Below are 12,473 nucleotides of genomic sequence, written 5' to 3' on the forward strand. Positions count from 1 at the left end.
TGTGAAAATTTGGCTGATTTTCGAAAAAAGGAAGAAAGACCCCCTAAAAGCTATAGAACCTTAATGAAAATCACACCATCAGATTAAGCATATCAGAGAACCCTACTGTAGAGGTTTCAAGTTCCTATCTACAAAAATGTGGAATTTTGTATTTTTTTGCCACAAGAAAGATCACGGATGTGTGTTTATTTGTTTTTGTGTGTTTTTTTTCCCTGGGGTGATCGTATCGACCCAGTGGTCCTAGAATATCATGGGAGGACTGATTCAGACGGAAATTGAAAGTTCTAGTTCGCTTTTTAAGTGACCAAAAAATGGAGGGCAACTAGGCCCCCTCCCACGCTCATCTTTTTCTCAAAGTCACCCGATCAAAATTTTGAGATAGCCATTTTGTTCAGCATGGTCGAAAATATAATAAATATGTCTTTTAGGATGATTCAATACCCCAAAGCCCCCGGGGGGAGGGCTGAAAGCTATGAACTTTACCCAATGTTTACATATGGTATTGGTTATTGGGAAGTATACAGACGTTTACAAGGGGGATTTTTTTCTGGTAGTGGGGAGGGGGTCTGTGGTTATGTGGGAGGATCTTTTTCATGGGGGAAGGGACGTTGCTATGAAGGGGGCGCAGGATTTCTCAGCATTATTTAAAAAAAACGATTAGAAATTAAATAAAAAAAAGAAACAAGTTTTTCCACTGAAAGTAAAGAGCCACATCAAAACAAAACGAACAGAAATTATTAAGTATATGATCGGGTTCACCCCCTAGTCAATACCTCGCTCTTTAAGCCAAAGATTTTTTAGTACTTTCATAAGAGGTATTTATTCTAATTCACAGCCTTTGTGATTAAGGGGTTATTTTTAAATAATTGGAACAAAATTCGAACTTTAGCGTAAAAAGCGAGGTATTGACTAGGGGGCGAACCCCCTAATATACTTACTAAAAATCTGTGAATATAGAAATACGTTACGTAAGTTAATTCGTAAGTTACGTATACTTATTACTAATAAAAACGTTCGTAAATAAAATTAAACAAGTTTCGAGAAAGCCATTTAACCAAATAAAAGTAAAATTAATATGCAATATTTTTTTAATCGTTCATGTACGGTGAGCAAAAATAAAAACCTCCATTAATTTAAAAACGTTCAAAAATTAAATAAAAACAAAAAGTTTTTTTAACTGAAAGTAAGGAGTAACATTAAAACTTAAAATGAACAGAAATTATTCCGTATATGAAAGGGGCTGTCCCCTCCTCAACGCCTCGCTATTTACGCTAAAGTTAGACTCTTCCTCACAACTGTATTTTTTAAAACAATAAAATCACTCTTTAGCGTAAAGAGTGAGGTGTTGAGAAGGGGACAGCCCCTTTCGTATATGGAATAATTTCTGTTCGTTTTAAGTTTTAATGCTGCTCCTTGCTTTTAGTTTAGAAAACCTGTTTTTTTTTTTTTTTTTTTTTTTTTGAACGTTTTTTAATTAATGCAGGTTTTGATTTTGGTTATGTACATAAGTAATCCCTATGTTAGCATCCAATGCTGTCAATCTTTGTGGTTTTTTATTTAATTTATTCCTTTGGAGGTTTTGCAAGACATTGCAACAGGTTTGATTGTGGATTAATCTTTTAAAATAACCTATTAGATTGAATTTTACGCCACAGATCTGTTTGTCTTCTCTAGATTTATTTCTTTGCTTTGTCATGGTAGGCCAGTTCGTCTTTATATCTTTTATTCATCCCTCTCCTGTCCGATAAAAATGATCACTTCCCATTTAAGAAAAAAAAATTAAAAGAACATGATTGCATTGGAGTATGTTGGAGTTGTCTTTTGTCTTAATTGGAAAAATAATTCCTCTACTGAATCAGGGCTAACTTTAATAGATGGCGTTTGCCATGGTGACTGAACAGGTGCTATGTTTCATGAAGTAAATTTTATTGAAGAGTTAAAAAATTGAAAAAATTTCTTTCGCTTTTTCGACTATTATATAAACTACCTGTTTATTTCACAGGGAAGGTTAGTTTTATAAATGGTTTAATGGCAGTCTGAATTAAAAAGGAAATGGAAGACAGTTTGGGACAGAGTTTAAAATTGGCAATACGAGCACAAGAGATGTGTCTCCCTCTTTAGACGCGATTGGCAGTGACACCTTTTTAAATTTAATACAAATCTATTGACTCATGGTGAAAGGCGATGAATTGAAGTTGTTTTAAAGTATAGAAGCTGTTAAAATCAAAAGTTGCTATTTAAAGTTGTTTTAAATAGCTGTTAAAATCAAAAATGGAATCCATGGACAATATATCAGCTGTGGATAAATCTCCGAGTCTTACTTTGTATAGAGAAGCGAAATAGAATCTTGGACAGGAGTTTTGTTTTAAGCTGGGATTGCCCATTAAATATATGAGGATTTGGATTCAGATTCAAACTAATTGTCTTCCAATTTATGGTAAGGTTGTAAGGAGAATGAGGGAAGGTCTGGAGGCCAGATGTAGTTGCTTGAGATATGGGAAGAATTATTATGGGTTGGGCCATTTCCTCCTCCGATGTAAGCAGCTTTCTCATTTAAGGGGATCAATTATCCAGGATGGGGAAGATAGGCTGCTTCGTGAGTTAATGAGGTCTAGGACTCCCCGTTATATTGTGGCAGTAGGAAATTTCGTATTGATGGAAAGGATGTCAAATGGGGTGTAATTTTTCTTTAGTATTTGTCTTTTTTGTATATGGCTTTAAAAGGCTTTTAAATACAGATTATTATTTTTATATTGAATTAAGTTTTTGGCTTTAGAAAGGTCTTGTGTGATATGGATTTCACGTTTTCTGATACCTAAACAACGAGATATTGAAATGAAAATTTGTTTCAGTTGAAAATCAAACGCTCTATCGTAAACGCCCCATGCAGTTTTGAGGCGTTTCATAACTATGGGTGAGACTTGGATCCACCACTACACTCCTAAACACCAAGTCTAGTTAAGATTGTGGATTGCACCAAGTGGACTAGACGACATAAATAGTTATCGACGTGTACTCCATGAATTGTATTATAAAGATAATTTTAATAGATTAGAGCACCAACATAAAAACTACATCAGTTTTCCTTGCGATCATGATAACGAATAAAACAGAGTTGGCAAAAGGATCGGCATGCGCATCGGCCCACGTTTGGGCCCATAATATTAACATGCTCTAAATGCATCACAGTTTCCTGTCTTTTCTAGCCTCCACTTCGAACACACATTTAATAACCATAAATCTATCACAGCATCCATTCTGCTTACGTCCCTTAAAGCATGAATTTAAAACAAAATCTTTATATATAATAGGCTCATCAAGATCTTGCAAAAACAAAACTAATAATGAAAAATAAATACAAATAAACATTGCTTGGGTATCATAGCAGTTTCTGAAATGCATAAAATAAAAGTTGACAAAAGGAGAGAAATAAATCTATGCAGAACCTATTAAAACAATGCAGAAGTGCAACAGGAATGGGAGAGCAACCGTGCAATACAAATATTTTCTAAAAATGACTGCCGAAAAAACTACACAAAAAGTATGAATTGTAGTAAAAGTATAGTCATATTTCTGAAATAAGTATGCAAACTGTAAACCTGCGATAGAAACTTTTATTAAGCGATAGAAGCTAGGCATTTTCTTTTTCACTCAAACATTATAGTGAATTTTTGGATAATTTTTCCATTTTTTCTGAATTTACTAAAAACGACGTGTTTGACATTCGCATGAAAGTTATAAGCTCTAAGGAAAAAAAGTGGACTTCACATCATACTGAATTTTCGGATAATTTTTCTTTTTTTTCTGAATTTACTAAACACGACGTGTTTGACATTCGCATAAAAGTTAAAAGCTCTAAGGAATAAAAAATGAATTTCTTAGGCTCAAGAACTAAAATAATAATCTATATATTCTATCTTTTGCTTATTTTCTTCAACTTTTGTTTAGGTACTGTCTCTTAAACATCTAATTCTGATTTTGGCTGCAGTTCGTGATCATTGTTCATCTAATAGAACACCTTTACGTTCAAGACTGCTTTCTGCAGCACTTGGTCATATTTTGTGACCAAGTGCCTGATCTTGTAACCTGTGACCAAGTGACCAAGATTGCCTTATCCTGTAGACTTTTTCTTCCCAAATATGACGTTAGAGGAAGTGACGGAACCTTGCCACTTTTGTTCTTCCTTCTTTTGCCCAGCTTTTAATTATTTTATTCCAACATTAAGTATTTTTTTAATTCTCTTTTAAAGTTTTTGTATTTTGGCATCCTTGCAAGCCATCATTTTCATTCTAATTGGTAACATTTATTTTCAGGGTCGCTTTCTGCCTTAGTCTATCAGCATTCAGTCAAAGCAATGGCCTTACCCTGTAGACTGCTTCTCCCTGACTGTGATGTCACAGGAAGTGATGTTACAGACTCCTCCAGCACACCACAATATCATCAGCAGGGGGCTGGTAGGTTTATTTTTGCCTAAGCACAGCTGCCTATCTATTGGCTAAATTTTGATATGAAGAATTTGCTTAAGATAATGTACCTGCTAATGACAGGCTACCATTTTACCAGTACTGTCTTGTTCGCTTTTTATGGTCAGTGTTTGATAAATAATTGTTATCGTATATGGAAAGAGGGCTCATTGATAAGCTGATTGAAAGTTTTGTGTCTAATTTAACTAATTTATGAAGCCTTGAATTTTTCAATTGCTCGTCTTATTTAAGTAATAAGAGGGATTACGCCATAATAAAGTGTCAATTTTCGCCGTTTTGTTTTTGCAAAATAACAATTTTTGCCTAAATAGGACCAAAACGCTATCGACCAATGTAATGACATAGTCAATTCACTTAAGAGCTAAAAAAAAAGCTATGTAAAGGGCAGACTTCAAAAAAATATTTCAGAGGCCATGCTGCTTTTCTTATTTGTAGAATAAACCCAAATATGATGTTAACCCAACCCCCCAACCCCCCACCCCCTACCCGAAGTTTTTTAAATGTTATACTTCTTTAGGGGTAATCTTCATTCATTGCTATATAACAGTTAAAACGTAAAAATTAGGTGTTGAAGGTGGAAGGCAGACCCCCTCCTCTTTACCATAAATCTGAGTGTAATACTAAAAACGAAGTGAAATTAAATTAAATTTACTTCTATATGAAATTTAAAACCAATATTAAAACTTAAAATGAAGGGGAAGTATACTATGTATGAGAGGGTCAGCCACCTCCCCCAATCTTCCCCATTCACGCTTAATTTTTTTTTTCAGTGCTTCAAGAATGGACACCCTGATACAAGAAATTTTATTAGAAAAAAATAAAATTTCTGGAATGAAAAGTACTTACTGGGTAGTGTACTGTTGTATTGAAGTAAAAAGAAAAATATGTTTCAAATGAACGTGGAAAATAGAGTCCATAGCCTCCAAAGCTTACTTTTTAGTGCAAATTCAAAAACTTTTAAAGGGAGGCTCATTGCATAAATACTGTGAATTAGATTCACTACCTAACCACTTTCTATTTGGAGGATATATTTGGAATAAACTTGCAATATGGCTCCCAAGAGCGTGACTGTTTCCCCTTTTATTATGGAAATATTTTGATTGCAAAATAACCCTTCATATTCATATGGTTGCCTGTAGAGTTAGGACGGGTAGGGGGTAGTGCATCTATTAAGAACAAGAAGACTCTCTCCCACTTTCATTTGAAATATACTTTTTTTTTATTTTAATACAGATATATGATGAGTATTCGGAGCAAAATTAGGACTCTTGTCAATGTTGTCCAGTGATAGCAAGCCATTGGGATGTATAAAAGCTATCATATTTATTCATGATGCTTAAAATGCCAAACAAACATAAACATCAAACATGATTTATTTATTTCTATATGTGTATGAACTTAGCTTTCAAAAATGCGTTCACATTGAAAGACCACCCTCTTTAACACAGACCGATCAACTAGTTTGAATAATATTAAATAAAATTCAAGTTAAAACCAAAGCTTTACCAAAGTTTTTAAAAGCCTATAATCTACAACTGAGCCGATCAATTGCCAAATAAGGTCCATTAAACAAATGCCTGAAAAAACGAAGATACTTTCATAGAGATAACCAAAGGCCATTCGAACCTTGAGTCTTTGGGTTATTGTTTTCTGTTTAAGATGTATATTTACCGACATTCTAAGAACGTTTATTATTTTACTTAGAGGGTGGGGAGGGGGCAGATACTGAAAGAAAGAGAGAACGTGAGTCTTTTACTACCAATATAAAGACTTCCCTGCGCCTCACTAATAATTGTTTCAACTTATTTTTTAGCTTGCAACGTCTTTTACCTATTCACAATGGATTGCGAGTCCCTAACAGGACCTCAAGCTATTGCTCGCTGTATTCAACGGTTCGTAACCCAATCACAACAACCAGCCGCTGCAACCGTAAATTTTAAAGTCTCATTGCAGGGAATCACATTAACTGATCACCAAAGAAAACTTTTTTTCAGGTATGATATGCAGAATCTTTCAATATTAGCAACTATATTCTTTTCTTTTTCACGTGTTTCCTATTAAGGAAAACTAATTAAGGAAAACTTCCTATTAAGGAAAACTTTAAGGAAAACTTTTTTTTTTTTTCCTATTAAGGAAAATTAAGGAAAACTTCCTATTAAGGAAGGCTACACTTATAGAGCATAAGGGGCAAGTTGTTTCTTGGCTAGAAAGATGTTTTCTAGCTATTGTATATGTGCTTTACCAAAAATTGGATTTTTTTTCTGTTTAGCGTCTTTTGTGTTTTTCTTTATATTTAATATTTAGGCTTGTTTTTTGTTTTTTCGTTGATAAAAGATTATGGATGTGAAGCCAGAATATTCAGACTTTTATCATTGTCAGTAGTAAAAAAAATAATTTAGATTTTCTCTTGTCTGTATTAAAAAGTTTTTTTTTCACTTATTTTTATTTCAATTTGTTTTCACTTATTGTTTTTTTTTCTCTTTGTTTTCACTTATTGTTTTTTTCTCACTTTGTTTCTAAAGTTTTTTTTTTGAATTTTCTTTTCACTTTTGTTCATTTATTATAAAATATTACCCGTTTTTAATAGATTTTCGTTTCAATTGTATATAGGTGGCAGCATGTAATGTACATACTTAGGCCCTACTGATTTAATAACATTAGCTAAGTATTTTTACTTTATATTCCTCTTTTATTCCTATAAAATAGTATGTTTACTTTGGATAAATTCTATTACTTATTTTAAATATTTATATTCTTTTATTTATGTTCTTACAAAAGAAAGAATTTGTATTCTTCCTTCCTATAAATAGTAACCCTAAGTACTGTCTTGCCTTGTATAGAATTACTCATACCCTTTTTTGGATTTTATACCATTGTTGTATAATAAACTTCTGGAGAAGGTTTTAGCTAATTTTAAGCATATTTATTTGGTAATATGTCTCTTTTTTGTCTCAGGATGCTTTCTGTACAAAAGTAACTTTTACTGGAAGTTGCAGTCTCGGTAATAAATTTCAGGATGAAGCAGAAACACTGTTATGTTACAAAAGACAAAAATTATATTTAAATATTTATATAATATTTATATTATATTATATTATAATATTTATAAATATTTATATTATATTTATGTTATAATTATATTATATTTAATTTTCATAATGATTACAAATGTGAGGCTATGTTAACTTCAAAGCTAGATAAGCTTACCTCTGTTTACCTTCTACTACCTCCGTGTCCTCAGTTTTCCTTTTCTCCTCAGTTTCTTTTCTTTTTATTATTTTTCGGCTCATCTATTGCTTTTCTCTGGGCTTTTCTTCCTTTATTAGTGTTTTTGGCAGTATTGCAATATAATCTTCTTTTGAGCATTTTATGTTTAGAATTCTGTTTAGTGCTAGATCTCTTGGAAATATATTTATTGCAAATATATATGCATTACTTTTTTTTCTTGAAACAAAACTTCACTATTGTACCATGTTTCAATATTAAAATACATGCAAATTTTTGTAAAATGATCACAAAAATTCATGCGTTTGCCATTTTTCGGGAATAGTTCAAATACATGAAAATATGTATGCAATGCCGTTCATTCAAAAGTATTTTTTTTATCAAGATTTTATATTTCTAGTTATTTTCTAATTTTTTGTCCAATTTGTATTCTCATGGTTCCAAATCTATTCTGGAAGAATTTCAATTTCTAGCTTGAACAGTCTAGCTGCTATTCACTGGAAGGATAAATAAACGGAGACTTTAATTTGCAAATATTGATATATCTGTAAAGCTTTGTGTTTTTCCAAAAAGCGAATCGAAACCTCTGATGTAGGTTTTTAGAATTTTCAATTTCATAAATAAATTTCAATCAAGATTCCCTCCTTTTTGAAGAGTCTTTTCTCCCCTGTTTCCAAAATTTCGTAAGCTTTGAAATCCTACGGTAATAACTTTCACGGACAAAACTTTTATAAACTTCTCATTTTTGAAAAGGCAAAAAAATCATATTTTAGGTTGTATTTCGCTGATTTGTTTACTGTATATTTGATCCTAGTCCTAAGAAAGAGCTATAGCTTCAGAAAAGAGGCTCACTTTTAACTAGACTCTAGCTCAAAAAAAACTGAAACCTAGTTTTCTTTTCGTGTTTGATATATTCATATGTAAATATGGCTGCTATAATTCTCAATCGATATACTTCTCAGAAAAGTTTTATTTACCCGTCTTGTACGTTATAAATTTGTAAACTCTCTGGCTCCGCATCCAACTGTTCGTGAATGGTTCCTCCCGAATTCTCATCCTGGAGTATACCAACGCCGTAACTACTTGGAAGATAGTTGCCCTTCCTTATCAGCTCTAATTTCATATTTGCCAACGATCAATGAGGTAAAATATTCGCCTATCATCCAAGTATCCTAGTATCTAGTACCCAGTATCCTTGTACCCAAGGTAAATGGAACTAGATAAAAACAAAAGAGTCATCAAGGCTGGAAAAAGCTATTAACGTTTTAATAAAAATGTCTAAATGATGAAGAACTGATCTGTAAAATTGAGGTTAGGATTAGAGCTCCGATTTCATCGCGGGAATTCATATATTGAGAGTACATTGTTTATTGTTTTGCCCATTTTTATGAAGAATTTATAAATATAAATGGGGAGGGGGGCATTTTTTCATTGAAAGTACGAAAAAAGCGATTTTTTTACAATGTAATGAAGGGGTGGGAGCATAGCCTCAACCTGCCCCTTCCAAATTGACGGGTGTGATAGTTGTTCCTTAAAATGTTTTCCGAAAAAAATATATGCTTTAATATTAATATTTCCATCAATGAAGAACAAAGGTCAGAAAAAATGATGCTGATCATAATCCGCAATTTCAAATTCAGTCCAAGAAAATCTTTCAATCAGTTTTAAATTATGAAAAATATTTCTTATTTGGACAATATCTGAAGTTTGACGTTACCAATTCCAAAAAATACTCTAGGAAATACCAATTTTTCGGGGATTGCCTTTCTTCAAAGACAAAAATACTGTCTGCTCTTTACTTACTCTAGTTCTTTAGTGCTTACTGCTCTTTAGTACCATGTACAGTGTAAGGTTTGCATGGGAACGATAATATTAATTATGCGGTAAATTACATTGCAGGCGCCATTATCCTTTAAGTGGAATCACACACTGTGGTTTGGATACCGAAGACAGAAAGTGGACCAACAAACAAGAAAAGGGCAATGTTTTGAGCAACAAGTGAGTTTTTTTTTGCCCTTTTCTATTACTACTTGAAATCCTTCCACCCTTCCACCCTATCGACACCCTTCCAAAAGGAGCAATGAGAACTTTGTTTTAGGAAATAAATTACCCTGCCATTAGTCATCGTCCCGTCCCGTATCATCGTCCATTAGTCATCGTCCCGTCTTCGTATGAAAAAAAAAAAAAAAAAAAAAAATATGGGCAACTGTAAAGATACTTCTTAGCCATTTCGATGAGCCGAAATTAAGAAAAATAGCAAAAGTAATTAATTCCTGTTTTCACTTCAGTAATATATGTAGATGCGTATTTTCGAGTGAAAACTGAATCTTGCCATTTCAAGTATAAACATAATAATTTTCCTTTTTAATGAAAGAAATGAGTGGCAAAAAAAAAAAAAACTTAAAACAAACTTAAATCATCCTATATATTAGGGTGGCTATTACTGCATCAGTCCTCCCACTTGATCTGCATAAGTTTAGTAGTTTTCTTGAATTTATTTTAATACACTTTACTGAAAACATTTTATATAGTCCCAATATACGTAGCCAACTTGTGATTATCAGTGTTTTATTTACTGATTGCATTTTAAAACTTTGAAGTAAAGATGATATTATTTAAAGTAAATGAGAATAAATAAGGTCTTTCATCTCGAAGTGGTATGCTAAGATTTGATTTTTTAAACATATACAGACATCCCTCTTGTGGAAGAACTTTCAGTCGTGAAGAACCAAGGAAAAAAGAAGTCACTTTAATGTAAAGAATGTGAAATTGAGGTGGTAGCAGTACCTCAAAATAGAAGTCACTTTAATGTAAATAATGTGAAATTGAGGTGGTAGCAGCACCTCAAAAAAGAAGTCACTTTAATGTAAAGATTGAGAAATTGAGGTGGTAGCAGAACCTCAAAAAAGAAGTCACTTTAATGTAAAGAATGTGAAATTGAGGTGGTAGCAGCGTTTAAACAAACAACTCAACCAAAATATATATCTTTATTATTATCCTCTCTAAAGTTTATTTGCAATAAATAACGTCAGAGAAATAATGCGGAACGTTAGTTTGGAGATCACTTTAGTGTCTATAGTCTTGACCAGGATTGACTTAAACCTTTATTTTCTTTTTTTTTCTCTCTGAATTCAGTATGAATCTACATTTTTTTTTTTTAAATGGTGTTTAACATCAGGTGAAAAGCTATTTCGGAGACCTCGCAAATGTCCCTAGTCGTGTCAGGGCTGAATTTAGCTTGATTTCACCCAACTGCTTGTGTTTAAGCCCTGTCTTATATGGTGTAGTGGCTTGTCTCCATTTTCCGACAGTGGTAACAAAGCTACTCAACATTTTGGTAAAAATGAGAATTGTGGAACAAAAGATCACATTTTTATTTTTCTTATGCTAGCATTGAAGCAGATAATTGCATGTTTTTTATTTACTTATTGTCTTTCAATGGTTTGAACTGAAAATTTTGTTAACTAACACAAATGAAAATCAAGGTAGTTTATTTCCGAAAGATTGTCATGAACTTCTTAAGCTTTTCATCCCATGACTGCTGCGTAAGAGCATTCGTTCTTGAAGTACAGATAGAAAAGAGCCACTTTAGTGTAAAGAGTGAGTCATAAAGGGGGCAACAGCGCTTCTTTTATCATGAACAACTTTTGCCATTTACTTTCATTTGAAACTTATTGTTATTCCTGCCCCAGCCACCCCTGGCCTTTACTACCTCCCTTGTCTCCCAATGGCTGACGTACAATAATGTACTACTATATGATCATGCGTATACGTTTTGCGTATTCTTCTCCCCACCCCCTTCGTTTTTGTGGATTGTGTAGACATGTTTAGGGAAAATTGCTATACCGGTAGGTAGTATGACTTCTACAACCCAGAAGATGAGCGTATAACTTTTCAATAATTCTAAGCTGTTCTCAGATCAGTCGATAGCATTTTGACCGACATCAGGCCAAAATTCCGTCTTGCGTACAAAATGGCAGAAATTTAAATTTTCCTGTGGAAAATGCAGATTAAAACTAGAAGATTTAAAACTTCTAGGCTGTGTTTATATAATGTCAATAATTCTAAACAGATTTTGCTTGCCAAAACACCATATATGTTTTCATCTATAGTATACTGCAGACAGCATGGGTTTTTGTGAGCTTCATGCCGCTTTTCTTCCGTGCCACCAGCAAAGGTTTCCTAAGCTTTCTTTCTCATAGTTTTCTTGTAAAGCCTTGATACTTTTCTCTTGGGCCTTGCTGCTTGTGGCGCTAGTGTTATAGACATTTGTTATTTTAATTCAACGGGTTACTGTCTCTGTTAGCTGCTTGGTTATAGCAATGTGTTTCTGTATTATCTTATACTACTACTAGCACCAACAACTCACCGCAGCACCAAGTCGCCTGAGGCCAATACAGCTACGCACGCTCCTCCTCCATCCCAATCTATTCAAAGCATCCCTTTTTACACCCCAGAGAATAAATATATGCAAAACTGATATAGTTCATATATTTAAATTTTTACTGCGAATATATAGTGTAATTACATGAAAATTTATGGTACTGTCAAGCAGTTTGCTTTACACTATATGTGTAAATAAAAATAGATTTTATGAAGAATAAAGTGAAAATGAAAGAATCACAATGCCTTTTAAAAGCTAAGAGACTTTTTGTACTTCATGGAGTGCGGTAGAAGACAATTTTTTAACTTCTTCTTACCAAAACATTGACAGCTTTGAATGGCACTGTGAATGGCAAAAAATTGGAGCTTCATGGCCTTTAC

At 33.1% G+C, this 12,473-nt stretch overlaps 1 protein-coding gene across 3 annotated transcripts in view; it reads left to right on the forward strand.

Moving 5' to 3' along the window:
• LOC148946744 (uncharacterized) overlaps positions 1–12,473 on the forward strand; it is a 131,964-nt gene that overhangs the window by 115,728 nt on the left and 3,763 nt on the right. For all 3 annotated transcript variants that reach the window (XM_089096358.1, XM_089096359.1, XM_089096360.1), the window contains 3 exons: positions 4,314–4,454; positions 6,298–6,478; positions 9,609–9,707. In XM_089096358.1, coding sequence (XP_088952484.1) covers positions 4,314–4,454; positions 6,298–6,478; positions 9,609–9,707 — 421 coding nt within the window. The remainder of the gene's footprint in view (positions 1–4,313; positions 4,455–6,297; positions 6,479–9,608; positions 9,708–12,473) is intronic.

Source organism: Artemia sp. Qi Xiang Cuo, chromosome 11 (assembly GCF_049724085.1).
Source record: "Artemia sp. Qi Xiang Cuo chromosome 11, ASM4972408v1, whole genome shotgun sequence".
Taxonomy (NCBI): Eukaryota; Metazoa; Arthropoda; class Branchiopoda; order Anostraca; family Artemiidae; genus Artemia; species Artemia sp. Qi Xiang Cuo.